Consider the following 17,035-nt stretch of genomic DNA (forward strand, 5'->3'; position numbering starts at 1 on the left):
GAGTGAGTGAGTGAGTGAGTGAGTGAGTGGGTGGGTGAGTGAGTGAGTGAGGTAATTTAGTGAGTGAGTGTTTGGTCGATTTGTTGACTGTTTGAGGGATTGGTTGATTTATTAGTTGAGTGCGTGAGTGAGTGAGTGGAGTGAGTGAGTGAGTATTTGTATGATTGATTGGTTGATTTATTGATTATTTTATTGAGTGATTGGATTGATTTGTTGACTGTTTGAGGGATTGGTTGATTTATTAGTTGAGTGAGTGAGTGAGTGAGTGAGTGAGTGAGTGAGTGAGTGAGTGAGTGGAGTGAGTGAGTGGAGTGAGTGAGTGGAGTGAGTGAGTGGAGTGAGTGAGTGGAGTGAGTGAGTGGAGTGAGGTGAGTGAGTGAGGTGAGTGAGTGAGTGAGTGAGTGAGTGTTTGGTCGATTTGTTGATTGATTGTATGCATGTGGCATAACATAACATAACATAACATAACATAAATAAATATCCCTTCTACACACACCTGAAAACGGTGAACTACATGTTGATACACTTGTGTCCTCTTCATCTCCCTCCAGGAGTACTATAGTAGTGACACGGGTTCAGAGTTCAAGATGTTTGACTCGTCTAAGTACCAGGGCTCTGACCTCATCTTCAAAGACTCCACTGTCAGCATGATCGGAGTGGCCGAGAGGAAGACCTATGACAAGTGGCTGGGACAGGGCTACATGGACTCACTTACCAACATGGAGTGCAACTCCTCTGCTAAAGGTACTGTACACAAAGTCACACACACTCTCTTTGATCCATCTCATTTTACTGACGGTAATGCTTTAGGAACAGTAGCTTTCCTATGTGCTGGTGTACTGAAGTATGTTTGTTTGGCCTACAGCACTGTCTTCCCTGCTCCTGGTGTCTCTGATGAGCTCCATCTTCCTCTGGGTGTAAGAAGCCATGTCCTAACCCAACCCAGCCCCTGTTCAAGTTCCAGCCCCAACCCAGTCCCCCTGTCCAAGTTCCAGCCCCAAACCAGTCCCCCTGTCCAAGTTCCAGCCCCAACCCAGCTCCCCTGTCCAAGTTCCAGCCTCAACCCAGCCCCCCTGTCCAAGTTCCAGCCCCAACCCAGTCCCCCTGTCCAAGTTCCAGCCCCAACCCAGTCCCCCTGTCCAAGTTCCAGCCCCAACCCAGCCCCCCTGTCCAAGTTCCAGCCCCAACCCAGCCCCCCTGTCCAAGTTCCAGCCCCAACCCAGTCCCCCTGTCCAAGTTCCAGCCCCAACCCAGTCCCCCTGTCCAAGTTCCAGCCCCAACCCAGCCCCCTGTCCAAGTTCCAGCCCCAACCCAGTCTCCCTGTCCAAGTTCCAGCCCCAACCCAGCCCCCCTGTCCAAGTTCTAGCCCCAAACCAGCCCCTGTCCATGTTCCAGCCCCAACCCAGTCCCCCTGTCCAAGTTCCAGCCCCAACTCAGCCCCCTGTCCAAGTTCCAACCCTAACCCCTATCCCAGCCTGAACCCCTGTCCAAAACCCTAGTCACATTCCCAGCCTGAACCCCTGTCCAAAACCCTCGCCAAATTCCCAGAAGCAACACAAAACCTCTGTTTTTGTCCAGCCCCATTCCATCACCAACCCCAGTAGCCTACTCCCTCTGTAGGGAATCTCTCCTCTTCTGCCAAAGCGCCAGCAATAACACTACACATTACCACCCAGCACATTACCACCCAGCACAGTACTACCCAGCACATTACTACCCAGCACATTACTACCCAGTACATTACCACCCAGTACATTACTACCCAGCACATTACCACCCAGTACATTACTACCCAGCACATTACCACCCAGCACATTACCACCCAGTACATTACTACCCAGCACATTACTACCCAGCACATTACCACCCAGTACATTACCACCCAGCACATTACCACCCAGCACATTACTACCCAGTACATTACCGCCCAGCACATTACCACCCAGCACATTACCGCCCAGCACATTACCACCCAGCACATTACCACCCAGCACATTACCACCCAGTACATTACCACCCAGCACATTACCACCCAGTACATTACTACCCAGCACATTACCACCCAGCACATTACCACCCAGTACATTACTACCCAGCACATTACCACCCAGTACATTACCACCCAGCACATTACCACCCAGCGAACCACAGCAGCATTTCCTGTCATGTTGGAATCTTTAGAAGATGATGTCTGCATCCCTTCCTGTATCTGATTCATAGCTTATGATTGTACTTTATTCTACTGTATATGTTGATGCTAGGATTTGTGAGGAAGGATAACATGTTGAAAATACTATTTGACTTGGGTCTAAATTATGGTCACTGTTGTTGAGTCAAGGTGCTTATTGAGTCAGTGAGTCAAATTTGCTTATTGAGTCAGTGAGTCAAAGTGCTTATTGAGTCAGTGAGTCAAAGTGCTTATTGAGTCAGTGAGTCAAATTTGCTTATTGAGTCAGTGAGTCAAAGTGCTTATTGAGCTTGTCTCTCAATGGGGAAAATATCCTGTTTTCTTTGGTTGAGCTACAGATGATGAAGTCCTTCCCAACCAGCGATGACGAAGGATTGCTATTACGCTTACTGACGGTAACTGCCATATCAGTGTATATGTTTTTACCCGTTACATACTTTACTACGCAGTGTTCGTCTCTCCGCAAGGTGTGTATTTCTTACACCGACTATTGTGAGTACTACTTATGGGCACAAGCCATATCTGGGAATATGGCGTGTTTTGCACAGTCTGCCTTTACTGTATAAGCTAATGCCATATCAGTGAATATGCACTGCTTGAACTACAGGATGTGTGTTGTGAAATGTTTTTGAAAAGAGTCAAATAGGGGGTGTTTTATTCATATGTTCTCCCCAAATCCTGGAAAGACAAACATTTAAGCCAAGACAACTTGCTCACTATCTGTATTTAGGGTCTCGATTCAATCCGTATCGCGGGAAGTTCAGCGTTACAGCGTGAATAGAGGCCTAGAAGTTTCCATTTGCTTGGCTGGTAATCAAATTCTACGATAAGAATGATGTGAATTATAGCCTACTGATAAATATTATGGATTGGAACCTGCTTGCACCTGATATGCACTTGTTTTGGAGAGAACATTGAACAAGCCATCCTTGTTTTTTTTGCTTTTGAAACTTAGGTGTACTTTGATTTTAAAGTAATGTGGAATTTTGAAAATTACAGAGTCAGGTTTAAATTCTTATATTACATTTCAATGTTGTACACATGAGCTAAAATCCATCATCTATAACAACAGTGATTATAAGGAATGGAACTCAACCCAACCCTGATTCCTGCATTGTGACGGCGCAGTGTTCGATTGATTTTTGCTGCTCTCGTGCAATTTTGTGTTCCTGTCCAGTAGATCAGCTTGATTTGTATGTGTATTTCAATGAGACATAAGTTTATATGATGCTCAGCTACCATATCAGTGTATATGTACAGAGTACTGACTCATTTCTGTCAGAAACAAACGCTTGCCTTCAAAGTTATAGCAATTTCTTCGATGAAATGATAAACATGTAACTAATATTTAGTTGCCAGGCCAGTGCGTCTGCATAAGTATTGCTACAAAACTGCGTCTTTAAGAATTCTCTGCTGTTCTTATTAAAAATCTGCATATGGAAGCTGGTGGTCGATCGTGAAACATTTTACTGTCGTAGTAGGTTGTGAATGAGAGCCTGTACATTGTGTCAGTCAGCCCATCTACAGAGTCAAGGACTGTGCAATACATTCTTGGTGGACGTGACAATCTCCACGTTGATTGTTTAAAGTTACAACGAAATATACTCGCACACAATTATGGACTGAAGTCGTTGCGTTCTTTGCTGCAACGGCAGTTTGAATGGAAGTTGTTGGAAGAGTTTGTGAGGTTCAGGGACTCAAGGTTCAGAACCAAGGACGGTTATTATAGCCTCTTTATGGGCCAACCTATGACAAAGTGAAACAGTGGACTTTAAACATGCAAGGTGAGTGGAGGTTCGTCTACACACAGTAATCAACACAATGCTACACTTAGCCATAGCAGACTCACAAAAAGGCAATTACTTTTGTACTAGCTAGTAGCTAGCATAGCATAGCCTAGCCCTAACTGTCTGCTACCCGAACTTGTCAGTCAGCTTCCTCCTCAGGTGTAAAACACACGCTGGTGACGAAGTGCTCTATTCAATACATATCACCTGAAGAGTTACAGATTTCGCAATAGAAATGTAAAGGTAAATTCCGATTGAGCCCGACATGCAGCGTTTACCGTGAAAGCCAACATTGCCTTTGAATTTCAATTGGACTTTAGTGCAGAATTTTCCACAATACGGATTGATTGAATAGAGGCCTAAACCTCGTGTTGTCTAGTCATTTGTTTTTTATCTGAATGATCTTTTATTGGTAAAATACATGACATTTAAAAGCTCACTAAGATTTGGCCAATAGGTGAGGACAATCCAAACACCTCAAGTCATAATATGTCATGGGAACTGACGTGGGACTGCATGACAGCAAACGTACTATATGATGGTATTCTGCAAGTCAGATCAGGTAGACAATTCCAGATCTACAAACACAAACTCCTGAATAAAGACTACTGGGTAGATTGCAACGACTCTTTGTCTCCAGTATGCAGACGTCTTACAGTAGGCTAACTAACCACAAACCCAGACCTGTTACAGTAGGCCAACTCACCACAAACCCCAACATTCATTACAGGGGCACAACTTTGTTTTTAAACCAGTCAGATAAACACTCCACACTCATTACATGAGATCTCCCTGATGGCAAATTAATCTTCAGTATGTTTTGAGACATAGTAGCTGGTTTACCAGTAGCTTAGTGTTCCCGTCAATATATTAAAATATTGGCTCAGTCATGTAATAGTAGTCGGCCTAGACAGTTGTGGGACGGGTCACGTTATCAACAGTTCACATGATTGTTTGTCTGTCATACAGACATAAGACTACTGCTTAATTTCTTCATTTCTTTATTTGTCCCTGAGCGTCTCTGAAGCCATCTTTCACCTCCTTGACAAAAGTCTCCCTCACTCTTCTGAACCGGGTCCCGATGTCACCAGCGTCTCGGGGAATCCGTCCGTTTGCCTCTTGCCGAACCTGGCGTAGCGTGTCTGACTTCAGGACCTTCGCCGTCGCAACCTTCCCAGCGATTTGTGCTTTGATGATCGCAAAAGCTGTGATCTGTGCCGCACGTCGGATAGGACGAGACTCCGCTAGTTTCTCAATGACTCGTGGATTGTTCAGGAAAGAGAACAACATACGAATGATGGCCATCTCGCACAGTAAATAAATGGTCTTGTTACCTGTAAAACAAACGACAAGACAGCTGATGTTATTTCACTGCCCAGAGTTAGCTAACCAGCTAGCTAGCTACTCGTGGTAGTTAGCTGCCTTTCCCGAAAAATACGTTAGTGCATGAGAAAACATCAATACTCTTTTTATTATAACATGCTGTAAGGAGCCACTGGTAAAGTTAAGATTAATATCGAAGAGTTCCTCACATACTTCCTTGTTCATTCAGATGACCGCTACTTTGAGACGCGAGGTTACATCAGAGACACACTGTTCTGCCAGCAGCATAAAAGATGGCGTCAATTTGTATGGTAATAAAGAATCCTTCAAAATAAAAGCTGCCATTTTAAAAACATTGAAATGTGGATAACTAATTCAAAATATATTACATTTTAATCCATGCCCATTTTTATTGTGCTAATAAGTAAATACAATAACGAATTTATAGAAACAATTACAAATCTGCTTCTTAAGACCACTATCGATGTATTATGCGCAAAATGGCAGTGGACACACTTTTATGTGCAAATATTGATATAATAACCATCATATTGAAACCCGGAGTCACTCAATGACAGGCTGTGTGGTCCTCCCGACCACGACTCCATAAAGCATGTAATTTATTAGGCTACAGATGAAATAAACTGTGAAGAACTTCACAAGGTATTGAAAGTGCAAGGTGATGAGCTTGATGCTTCCTTCCAATAAATATCCAGGGTCTTATTCGGGTGACATGATGATCGATGCTTGGCTGCCGTTTTGACAAAATTAAAAAATAATCTCACTCTTTTGTCCATAATAATGTCATCGTGTAGGCTATATCCGTACTATATCTGTGGGCACATTTGCTATAAAACGTCACTTTTCTTTTGGTGACAAAATCATCAGTAGATTTGAAAATGCGATGGAAACACATTTAACTTTTCATTTTTAATTTGGCACATGGGAATTTTACCACGAAAGTCATTTTTATGTGTCGTATGATCATCACTCACAGCACGAACATTTTAACATTTTATTTATGCATATTTTTGAATATTCGCATGAAAATCTGTTGCCAATTGGATGGAAAACTAGCAATAGAATGGAATTATCGTTACAAAAAACCCCCCCATGAAAATCTGTTGCCAATTGGATGGAAAACTAGCAATAGAATGGAATTATCGTTACAAAAAAACCCCCCATGAAAATCACATTAACTGCACTGCCCCTTTAAAAAAACAACAACACCAAAACTAAAACAGGCTGCTTCACATACTTAATCGCCTGCTTGATGGGTCAACTGTGGATGGTCTTCCCATTGATTAAAACTGATTAGGTAGGTTTATGCCACCAGAACACAGCTGGCCCAATGGGCAATTTACCAACAGTTGCCTGGACTTCACAGAAACATGAACATTCATACAGTTGCATTGTATGTTCTACAAACCGATTTGATATCAATATTGAATTGATAAAAAATGCAACTGATATTAATATAGATTTTCCATTTCGGTGCCCATAACTCATTTAATGGATGTATTCTATAAGTGATTGAAATTACTGAATTGTATCATAGTGTCAGACCATAATTTTTTTACTGACACATTTAATGAAACTGGTGATTGAAATTCATGAATGTATCATAGTGTGTGTTAGACCAGTGGTTCCCAAAAATGTTCGGTTACTGTGCCTATTTGGCTCTGCCCGGTGTATCCCTGAAGTACCCTCTCATGTGCATTTTACCAAGAAGCTTATGGTCTCATTGGTCTTCTCAAGTACAGCCTGTGGATAGGCCAAGTAACCCGAGGGGTCCTAGTACCCCTGGTTGGGAACCAATGTGTTGGACCATGAATTAACTGACACATTTGATACAATTTCAGACCCATGTTTCAAAACACAGGTACTATACTTTTTATATATAGCATAAAATGTATTTGGGGTTTCAAATAGGGTGTATTGCATTGTGGCCAATGTAATGGGTTGAGTAGAAAGTGTTTCTGGGTATACAGACCTCAGTCCCCCATGAAATAACACCATATATAGATTCTACAGAACCTAGTGAGTAATTACAACCCCACTTTTACTTTGGCACCTAGAAACGTTCTCTCTGTAAGACAATGTGTATTTAATGTACTGCATTGGGGACATTTATTTTTACCTTGGAACTTGTTTAAAAAACAAACAAATTGAATGCAAATGTTATTTAAATATGAACAAATATGAAACATTGTTAATGTTTAGAGAATATTTTTTCGTATATGAATAAATAAAGGTTAATTACACCTTTTTTTTTTACTAAATTCCGTGACCCGGAAGTACTTTTTTTGTGTTGTTGACGAGACGTTGATGTAAGGAACACATTTCTCCGCTCATCTTTGAAGCGACACAATGTCTATTAAATTGAATGCGCTATTCAGCGACTCCTACGTTGATGTAAGCCAATACAGAGACCAACATTTTAAGGTAAGGAATGGTTTAAATTAATCGGGAACCAACCAGTAGAATAGTTTTGCTAGCTAACGTTAGCTATCTGTTGCGCTAGCAAGCTAACGGTAGCTTGCAACGTGCTGCCTTTTCTTTCAGACAAACGTTGTTTATCACTTACATGTGGCTTTCACACCATGAATATTGTATTTCAGGATGATTTCCTCCTAAGAATGGGTCGGAAAGTGTTTTCAAAGAGACCAACCTGTAATTAGCTACAATTTAAAGAGCAAATCAAACTGACCTCTGTAATCAGACTGGTCTCAGTCTAGACGTTATATTTAAATACGAGACATTGAAATTAGCATATGTTTGGTATGGTTACATGAGATGGAGTCTTATGTAAAAACGTATATTATACTGCAAACGTTTACCCATATTAGTGGTGAATAATACTAACAGCTAATGTTAGTGTAATTGTCCTCCTGGCTGTGCAGTTACTAGACTCTTCTAAAGATGTTCTCCCCCCCCCCCCCCCCCCCCCCCATCCTCCAGGGAAATCGATATGAGCAAGAGAAACTGCTGAAGCAGGCTAACACACTCTACGTGGGTAACCTGTCCTTTTACACCACAGAGGAACAAGTGTACGAGCTCTTCTCCAAGAGCGGGGACGTGAAGAGAATAATCATCGGCCTGGATAAGGTGAAGAAGACGGCGTGCGGCTTCTGCTTCGTCGAGTATCCTTTAAAAAAAAACTTGTGTGTGTTTTGGTTCGACATTTTTTAAAATTCTATACCCATACACTTAGGGCTCCCGGACCCAGATTACAACCAGTCCTACACTAAAAAGGCCTCCGATTAAGCCTAGTCCTATCAATCAAATGTATTTATAAAGCCCTTTTTTACATCAGCCGATGTAGTCCTACACTAAAGCACAGTCAGTGGAGAGTGACCCTCGGATGTCCAATAGTAGGCTTAATCTGTGTTCCTGGAAACTGGCACCTTGACCCCTGTACCAGATACTACACGCGTACAGATGCTGAAAATGCCATGAGGTTTGTCAACGGGACACGTCTGGATGACCGCATCATCAGAACTGACTGGGACGCTGGTTTTAAAGAAGGCAGGCAGTACGGCCGTGGCAAGTCCGGTGGTCAGGTAAATTTACACCAGGGAAATGCATGTTTACTACCTCAGAGACGACAACAGTTGTATATTAGTTAGTTAGCCATCTCTGGTTGTTTATATTGGAATAGGTAGTTTTCATTAAAGTGGTACTGTTAACTGGTTATTGTTTGGATGAGAACTTTGAAAGTTACATAACATTACTGTATTAAACAGGACAATCATGTTCAATGTTAATAGGTTATGTAATTGTGACCATGTTGTCTTACCGTTCTGGAACTTGATAGGATCTATCATGAGGAGACAGTTCAGTCCTGTGAACTATGTCACCCCCTAATAGACCCAAATACTTAACCGGGTCCGTGGCAAAACAAACAAGTCAGTCTCTTTTTCTCCTCAGGTCAGAGACGAATACAGACAAGATTATGACCCAGCCCGGGGGGGCTATGGGAAAGTTGTCTCTCGGCCATAAAACATGTCCTTTGCTGTTTCTTTGGGGAGGGCTATGGGGAAACTAGTGTCACGAGCCTGAGTCAACATGTTACTGCTGTTTCTTTGCCCTTTTTCCAGGTAAGAGATGAATCTAGACAGGATTATGACCCTGCTCGAGGTGAATGTGGGAAATTAGCTCAGCTGCAGAAACCTCCTGAGGGACGGAACAGTTTAGTTTGGGTTCCAAGCAGACGTCTGCCAGGGTTTTCTAATGACTCGTTTATTTAGAAGTCTTCTGTGAAGCATTTTTCAGTTAACCATAGTTCCAACAGTCATGCCCGGTGTGACACACGTTTACAAATGTAATTGTCTCCCAAACTGTATACTTTCAAAAAAATAAAATCTTTTAACGTTATTTTCTTAATGTATCTGCTATACAAACTGGAACACTACTTTGGTAATGTGGAGCAACTCATCGGATTGAGTAGTTTCTTATGGATGAAGTGTGTGTGTGTGTGTGTGTAAACACAGGTTCACTGCTGACTGTTTAAGGTCCATGGAGGTGATACTGATGGCCTTTCAGTTTATGGCTCCTACGGTTGTGTCTAGATGGAGAAAAGCTACGGACCTAAAACTTGCCTGTTCGAGTTGCGACAACTACAGCAATTTTGACGAACCATAACCCAATTCTCATAACCTGCTGTATAGGCCATAAACCATCAGTGTCCCAACACCAGGATTCAATAGGATGGCAGGTTATAGGCATTGTGGCTTTTAAAGGCAATTTTCGACTGAGCCGTTATCTTGAATGGGATCTCTGTGTCTGCAGGAACATTACCTTTAAATGTAAACTGTGATTTTAATTGAGCTCGAGTATCAGGGAATCACCACACGCATGTGCCGGTCAGTTACACCAAGTAACTTTACAAACTTCATATCACCATTAAACGTCCTCATATGGGTGATTGTTTGCTGAAGTAGTTAACATGAACAGACGGATCCATCGAGTTGACAAACATCTGCTCTTTTGTCATTTACATTTCAGAAAGTAAACCACGTTCTCCTAATTGAAGAGAATTCAAAATGGAATTGACACTTTTCTCTAAAAAAGCATAATGGAATCATGGCTGGGCATCCTAACAACCCTGTGCTGTCATCTCAACATTACCTAAAACTAAAAAGTGTTTGACTGTATTCAGGGGTTAATTTAGGAAGGAAACGGTTCCATTTTAGGATGAGACAGCATACATTGGGAACCTTTGAGGACAGTTTACCCATCTAGAGAATCTCTAGGTGTTTGTCAGCATAACACAGTAACTGAAAATAGAATCGAAATCGGAAAGTTTCTCAAAGAAGATCAACCAGATTAGAGTGATCTGTGAACATTCAATGGTGCAATAGCATTGCTTACACCACCACGTGAGATTCGTCGCATCTTCCCATTATAGAAAGTGATTTATTTAAAGAGAATTACTGATGCTAAATGGGTTTTGAACATCCAGATCTGTTCACACTTGATTGATATCCAGACATTTTAATCATCTACACCGGTCTTAAAACTGTAGACAACAACACAAAAGGCATATGTTAGCACCAGGTATACACTGGGCTCAAATGTGCATTAATGACAGACAGTATAGATGGGATTCAGCGATTTCTACAGCAGCATTTTCTCAATTACAAACTGTCTGTGGACCAGCACCCTCAGATGGGTGATCCCCCAATGAGGAATATGACCATAGTGGGCCGGGCCCCTCAGATGGGTGATCCTCCAATGAGGAATATGACCATAGTGGGCCGGGCCCCTCAGATGGGTGATCCTCCAATGAGGAATATGACCATAGTGGGCCGGGCCCCTCAGATGGGTGATCCTCCAATGAGGAATATGACCATAGTGGGCCGGGCCCCTCAGATGGGTGATCCCCCAATGAGGAATATGACCATAGTGGGCCAGGCCCCTCAGATGGGTGATCCCCCAATGAGGAATATGACCATAGTGGGCCGGGCCCCTCAGATGGGTGATCCCCCAATGAGGAATATGACCATAGTGGGCCGGGCCCCTCCAATGAGGAATATGACCATAGTGGGCCGGGCCCCTCATACAATAAAAGGCTTAGAAACGGTTCTACAGCAGTAGCATTAAATTCTTTCTCAGTACACTAAAATGTCAAAATACACTTATTGTTTAAACAGAAGCAGGAAGAGGTGTGTGTTTTCATGAAGCCATTCTGAGTGGAGCATCATGGTTAATCATAACTAACTCCCTGATAACAAACTGCTGTTTGTGATGCCAAAACGTGGAGTTTCTCAAGAACTAAGAAGCGGTTCGAGATTAAGTAACATTAAAACAGTATATTCAGTTAAACGTTAGCCTTTGATGTGTTATTGTTCTCTACCTCACTAGTCAGGCAAACACTACATGATATAAAACAAGAACCTTCAAGTTTCACCTACTGTCCCATATAATCTCCTGTTTACAGTTTAAGAGCTGAAGCTAGGAAACCTGTTATAAACACGGATAGGTCCATTACCGGTCTCAAACCTACCAGCAGAGTTTGCTCCAGGTCAGTCAGTCAGTCAGCCAGCCAGCAGTGGAAACTTTGTGAACGTCAACTCAAAAGTGCCTCTCATTATCAAGGTATATGAAAACAAGTCCAACGCTGGACCTCTACTGAATGACAGATGGTTGTTTTCACCGCCTCTGTGTCGTTAGTCAAACAACGTGTCCCGTTTCCACTGCGCTTCTTGGCTCGTCATGTTTTAGAGTATTAATGGCCCTTCCACAATAAGGGTCAAACAGTCGTTAAAGCCCACGGTCCAGTGGAAAGGCAGGTACTCTCTCTCTAGAGCTGGGACACTGCGGTTGATCAGTCATTCAGTTTACAGTCACAGAGCTCTTTGTAAATCCTCTTGCGGACTTTGGGCATATCCTCCTGTGTGAACTGCAGCGGCTCTTTCAATGCCAGGCACTTGCAGTACTGAGAGAGAAACAAAGCACGGGAAGAGTTGAATAGGGAAGATTCACCACAAGGAATGTGTGTGTGTGTGGGAATTTACAGTACGAGGGGGAAATTCCCCACTCACCTCCAAGATGAAGACTCCACAGTCACTGTCGTTCTTCTGTTGAGGAATACCCTGAGGGTGGGAACCAATCAGAGACAGTGGTCAACACACGGTCAATCAGAAAGCACGAGAGAGAGAGAGAGAGAGAGAGAGAGAGAACAGTCACACGGTACCATCTGAAACAATACCTTGTTTATAATCGTCTTCCAGCCTTTCTGATACGCAGCTCGTTTCTTCTCCTCGGCCTCAGCCAGGATATAAGTCAGGATGTTCTGTGGGCCAGATGAACACAGAAGGGTTTAGTTAAATAGGTCACAAATCGACTCCTTCAAGGGTTCCTAAAATGTGGACAACACGTCAAACTCATTCCAAGGAGGGCCTAGTGTCTGCGGGTTTTCGCTCCACCCTTTTACTTGATGAAATAAGGTCACTAATTAGTATAAAAATAAAAATAAACTCCCCTCACCTGGTTGCCTGTCTTAATCATTGAAAGGAAAACCCGTAGACACTAGGCTCTTTGTGGAATGAGTTTGTCACCGATGACGTAGACCAATGTTAACATGATAAATGCTCATCAAATCAAACCAATGCTCCTCAGGTCGAGGATAAACATTCAGAAGCAACTGAGTTTGATAGCGAGGCAGAGGACTAGAGTGAGAGTACCTCCATGGTGTATTTGAAGACGATGCCCTGGGAGTCATAATAGTGGATGTGGTGGTTGGCTATGTCCACTGTGATCAGGGACCAGTGAATCTCCAGGTGGATAGGAATCAACAACAGCCTCTTAGAAAACAGATCCACCTGAGTGAGAGAGACACAGAGAGACAGACACAGACAGAGAGACAGACACAGAGAGAGAGAGACAGAGACAGACAGACAGAGAGAGAGACAGACACAGAGAGACAGACAGACAGAGACAGAGAGACAGACAGAGAGACAGACACAGAGAGACAGACAGAGAGACAGACACAGAGAGACACAGACACAGAGAGAGACAGACACAGAGAGAGAGAGACAGACACAGAGAGAGAGAGAGACAGAGAGAGAGACACAGAGAGACAGACACAGACAGAGAGACAGACAGACAGACACAGACAGACAGACAGACAGACAGACAGACAGACAGAGAGAGAGAGACAGACAGAGAGAGAGAGACAGAGACAGAGACAGACAGACAGACACAGAGAGACAGAGAGACAGAGAGAGAGAGACAGAGAGAAACATCAGAGTAACCACAATCGCAGACATACTCTAATTGAGCTAGTTCTGTGAGACTGACAGTCTCAGATAAACAGTGAGCCTTTACATTTCTGGTCCTGCAGGTCATATCTTAACAAACTAGCGATAAATATGGCTGCATCTTCCATAACCTACCACCAGCTTACCTTTTTAGTCCATCTCTTAACCCCTTCGTAGCCTTTGGCCACCAGCTGCCGGTGGAAAAAGCTGTTGAAGAAATGAACCTGCGGGAGAAAAATAGGGAAACATTCAGTAACCTTGGTAACCAAGCAGAAGACCACCACCATCCTAACAACTCCCTTTCACAATTAACCCTTTGTTGAACATTCTGATCCAGGATCCAAAATGAATGCACCTTGTTCTGTGTAGCATCCATGATCAATTCTCCATACATGTTTATCACCTAGACAGACACACACACACACACACACGACAGAAACATGGCAACGTTTGAATTTCAGGTTAGATAATACGTAGGCGAATAAGTTTATAAAGCAGCAAGCACACAGTTTCCTATCGACCAAAGCTACCTGGTCGTTGACCCAGTTTTGGTCATCCAGTGTGGACAGGTCCTCCAGGGTCAGAGTGTGCTTGTTGTAGTCCACTTTGAAGCACTTCATAGGGGTGGAGGCGAGACTCGCTTTATACTTCATAATTTCTGAGTGGATGTTTAGCTTCCTAGTACAGACAAATGAACAGAGATGCTATCAGCATAACAATGGAAATCAGCAATGAAATTGAAGCTGGTTTGTATCTCAAAACGATTCCTACTTGTCATGGAGGTCAGTGTTACACTTGTTCTTCAGATGCTCCTGGACGTCAGTCTCACTGAGGGGGATAAAGCTCCCGTACTTCACATAGAAGAACGCCAGGAACTCTGAGTGAGAGAGAGACAGGACAGGAATCAATAATAACACCATACATAAGTAATATGAACTTAAAAATGTATACGATTAAAACATTTAAAAAATCATAGTTACAATAAAAGTCTAGTACCATGTATAAGGTCTATGATTACTTCATGGATGTTGTCTTCAGGGTTGGGTTGCTGTGCTGGGTTTGAGACACAGTCCTCCTCTGGCTCAGGGCTTGGAGCCCACACTCCCACCTCACAGTAATCTCTGTGGTCCCACAGAGCGAAGGGGTGGAGAGTGCTGCATAATATAATGCCTGGGGAAACACAGGCTGTGGCTGATGGTTCCACCTCCATAGGGGCGCTACAGTCTGTTGGTTCCTCGTTGGGCACAGCCAATGTACCGTTGGAAAGCGTAACAGATGCGTCACCAGCCTGGGGCTGCTTCATGACCTCTGTGTTAGAGTCGGTTACCGGCTGTTTGTCTAAACCACAACCATTCTCCTGCTCCATCTCTGAATCAGGAACATGCTCAACCACAGCCTTCATTATATGTTGAACCACAGAGTTTGTCACTGGTTGAACCACAGAGTTGGTCACCAGTTTAACCACAGTGTACGTTAACTTCTGACCGATAGAGTTCATTAAGGGTTGACCCATAGAGTCCGTTAAAGGTTGAGGTTGACCGACAGAGGTGTTTACAAGTTGAGCCACAACATTCATTACAGGTTGATCGACAGAGCTGGTTACAAATGGAGCCAAGGAGTTGGTTACCTCCTCCACAACTGAGTCGTTCGCCAGCTGTCGGATGGCTGTTACCTGCTCCTCTGTCATCTGGGTCTTCTCAGAAGAGTGGTGACCACCCGTCCTCTTGGGGGTCTCCCCCAGGGCCTGGCCCCTGCCCTTCCCCAGATGGGCCCTGCGTTGTCTGTGCTTGCCACCTGGAGTCTTCCCATGTGGGTCCTTCCCATTGTGGTGCTTAGAGTTTGGCCCACAGCAGTCACATGCCTTGGGTGTCCTCTTCCTCCCAGAGGAGCGGCCATTGGTGCCCACCAGTGCCGGCGGTGGTGTTTGGGGGACTGAGACGTTATGAACCATGGCTCTGTCCTCAGCTACTACCCCATCCCTTCACAGCTGCTTCTGGCCCAGAGTGCTGGTCCCAGCCCTCAGGGGCACTGAACCAGGGACCCCCCCAGTAGATGGACTTTCTGCCTGAGTTGTGGGTGGATAAGGACCCTGGACTAGAGCTGGGATGATAAACAGAAAATTATCAACACAGACCATACTGATCACTTACAGCAGGCATTTTGCTGACATCGTTCATTAAGCACATGCGAAATGTTAAGTTTGAAGTGAAATAAATGTGCAAATATGGGTGATTGTTAATGGGACAATTGATGGCTATAACCATAGCCCTTTACAACCATAGTACATAGTACTTTAAAGGTCATAAAAATAAACAAAACTGTGGTGCACATTAATGTTATAAATGTATCGTTCTACTTATCGATATCGCACCAATTCAGGCAATTTATTGCAATATTTTTGCCCATATCGCCCAGCTAACCTGCACCCTGGCTGGCCAGGTAGTTGACAGTTTCAGACTGAAGTCTTAGAGGGTGGCAAATGGAGGTCCTTCTCAGGGGTTACCCCTTACAAGCCAAGGAAGAAGCTACATTGAAGGAAAGAGAGCTGTTAGGATAGCTTAAATGTGTGAAATTAATGTACTAAGTTTATTTGATGAAAACAGTATTGTTGATAGATAGTTAGGCATATTAGAAGAACTGGTGTGACCTGCTATATTGTCAGATGTCCCAACAGTTTAATTAATATACATTACATTATTACACATATTGCTAATCCTTTACTAAAATTACGTAAAGGAGTATCTAATAATGGTGATGTCTGCAACAAATAAACCATTGTGAGCAACTTATCACTTTTTGGGCAACTGAACTCGTCTGTGAGGTCGTTAGCTCGCTAATAGTGTGCTCAGCCATGTTTACAATAACTTGAGCTGCTTTTGCGTCTTGCAATCGATGATTGGATAACTATTCCTCCACTGTTGTAACGCTGTAGCGTGTGAATGTTGTGTAGCTAAACACAGAAGAGTCATGACAACGTTGGAGTATCGAACAAGCTAGCTAGCTAGCATAGCAAGCTGACTATAGCTAGCTACTAACACAAATGGTTTCCTGTTTCCATGGCTGAAAATGCGATCTGCACAGAGACACCGCTTTAACTCGTTCTTACAGTATCGATAACTCATAATCACAACTAAAAAGCACATATATTACCACATTTCTGCAATCGTCAAACAAGTTTCAGCGATAACAAACAACTCTCACTTGTGTGATCAAACAATCCATCTCATTAGTTTGCCGTCGCTTACTGATTGCGTCACATTTCAGCGCAAACGGTTCTCACTGGCTACCACGGCCACAAAGTAAAAATTGCTGGTCGTTATCAATAAAAAGTCACAATAAAAAGTGCAGTGTTCAATTTACCTGCTGGCGGGTAAGAAGACCCCCAGCTCTGTTAAAACCATTGACTCCTGTTTGCCGTTTTCAAGGTATTGTTAAATAAACATGAACTATTTGGTTGTAATATCATCACCTCT

General features: G+C 43.2%; 4 protein-coding genes across 9 annotated transcripts in view; 2 read left to right on the top strand and 2 right to left on the bottom strand.

Annotated features, from left to right (window-relative positions):
- meltf (melanotransferrin) overlaps positions 1-3,630 on the top strand; it is a 25,832-nt gene extending 22,202 nt beyond the window's left edge. Inside the window, exons 15-16 of the mRNA XM_036978825.2 lie at positions 552-744; positions 866-3,630. Coding sequence (XP_036834720.2) covers positions 552-744; positions 866-921 — 249 coding nt within the window. The 3' untranslated portion in view covers positions 922-3,630. The remainder of the gene's footprint in view (positions 1-551; positions 745-865) is intronic.
- A 727-nt stretch (positions 3,631-4,357) lies between these two features.
- On the bottom strand, positions 4,358-5,596 carry LOC110524822 (protein NCBP2AS2-like). Of its 2 annotated transcripts, none has more exons than XM_090236312.1 (2): positions 5,512-5,596; positions 4,358-5,309 (listed from the first exon to the last, which is right to left on the bottom strand). In XM_090236312.1, the coding sequence occupies exon 2, from the start codon at positions 5,278-5,280 to the stop codon at positions 4,969-4,971; it is 312 nt and encodes a 103-aa protein (XP_090092438.1). In that variant the 5' UTR covers positions 5,281-5,309; positions 5,512-5,596; the 3' UTR covers positions 4,358-4,968. The 2 variants fall into 2 exon arrangements, with proteins under 2 accessions (XP_090092438.1, XP_090092437.1); XM_090236311.1 differs by having other exon boundaries at positions 5,508-5,577.
- A 1,968-nt stretch (positions 5,597-7,564) lies between these two features.
- Positions 7,565-9,675, top strand: ncbp2 (nuclear cap binding protein subunit 2). The gene is made up of 4 exons (XM_036978838.2): positions 7,565-7,743; positions 8,260-8,441; positions 8,723-8,861; positions 9,229-9,675. The coding sequence occupies exons 1-4, from the start codon at positions 7,669-7,671 to the stop codon at positions 9,298-9,300; spliced, it is 468 nt and encodes a 155-aa protein (XP_036834733.1). The 5' UTR covers positions 7,565-7,668; the 3' UTR covers positions 9,301-9,675.
- A 1,010-nt stretch (positions 9,676-10,685) lies between these two features.
- On the bottom strand, positions 10,686-16,856 carry senp5 (SUMO specific peptidase 5). Of its 5 annotated transcripts, none has more exons than XM_036978828.2 (11): positions 16,764-16,856; positions 15,983-16,087; positions 14,559-15,662; positions 14,334-14,439; positions 14,093-14,240; positions 13,918-13,965; positions 13,709-13,786; positions 12,987-13,124; positions 12,512-12,595; positions 12,345-12,395; positions 10,686-12,238 (listed from the first exon to the last, which is right to left on the bottom strand). In XM_036978828.2, exons 3-11 carry the CDS (start codon positions 15,511-15,513, stop codon positions 12,128-12,130), a joined length of 1,719 nt encoding a protein of 572 aa, XP_036834723.2. In that variant the 5' UTR covers positions 15,514-15,662; positions 15,983-16,087; positions 16,764-16,856; the 3' UTR covers positions 10,686-12,127. The 5 variants fall into 5 exon arrangements, with proteins under 5 accessions (XP_036834723.2, XP_036834727.2, XP_036834722.2 ...); XM_036978832.2 differs by having other exon boundaries at positions 15,989-16,087; positions 16,764-16,840; XM_036978827.2 differs by having other exon boundaries at positions 16,713-16,840.
- Between the last annotated feature and the right edge of the window lie 179 nt (positions 16,857-17,035).

This window comes from Oncorhynchus mykiss, chromosome 5, assembly GCF_057628025.1.
Source record: "Oncorhynchus mykiss isolate SJ-2025 chromosome 5, ASM5762802v1, whole genome shotgun sequence".
NCBI classification, from domain to species: domain Eukaryota; kingdom Metazoa; phylum Chordata; class Actinopteri; order Salmoniformes; family Salmonidae; genus Oncorhynchus; species Oncorhynchus mykiss.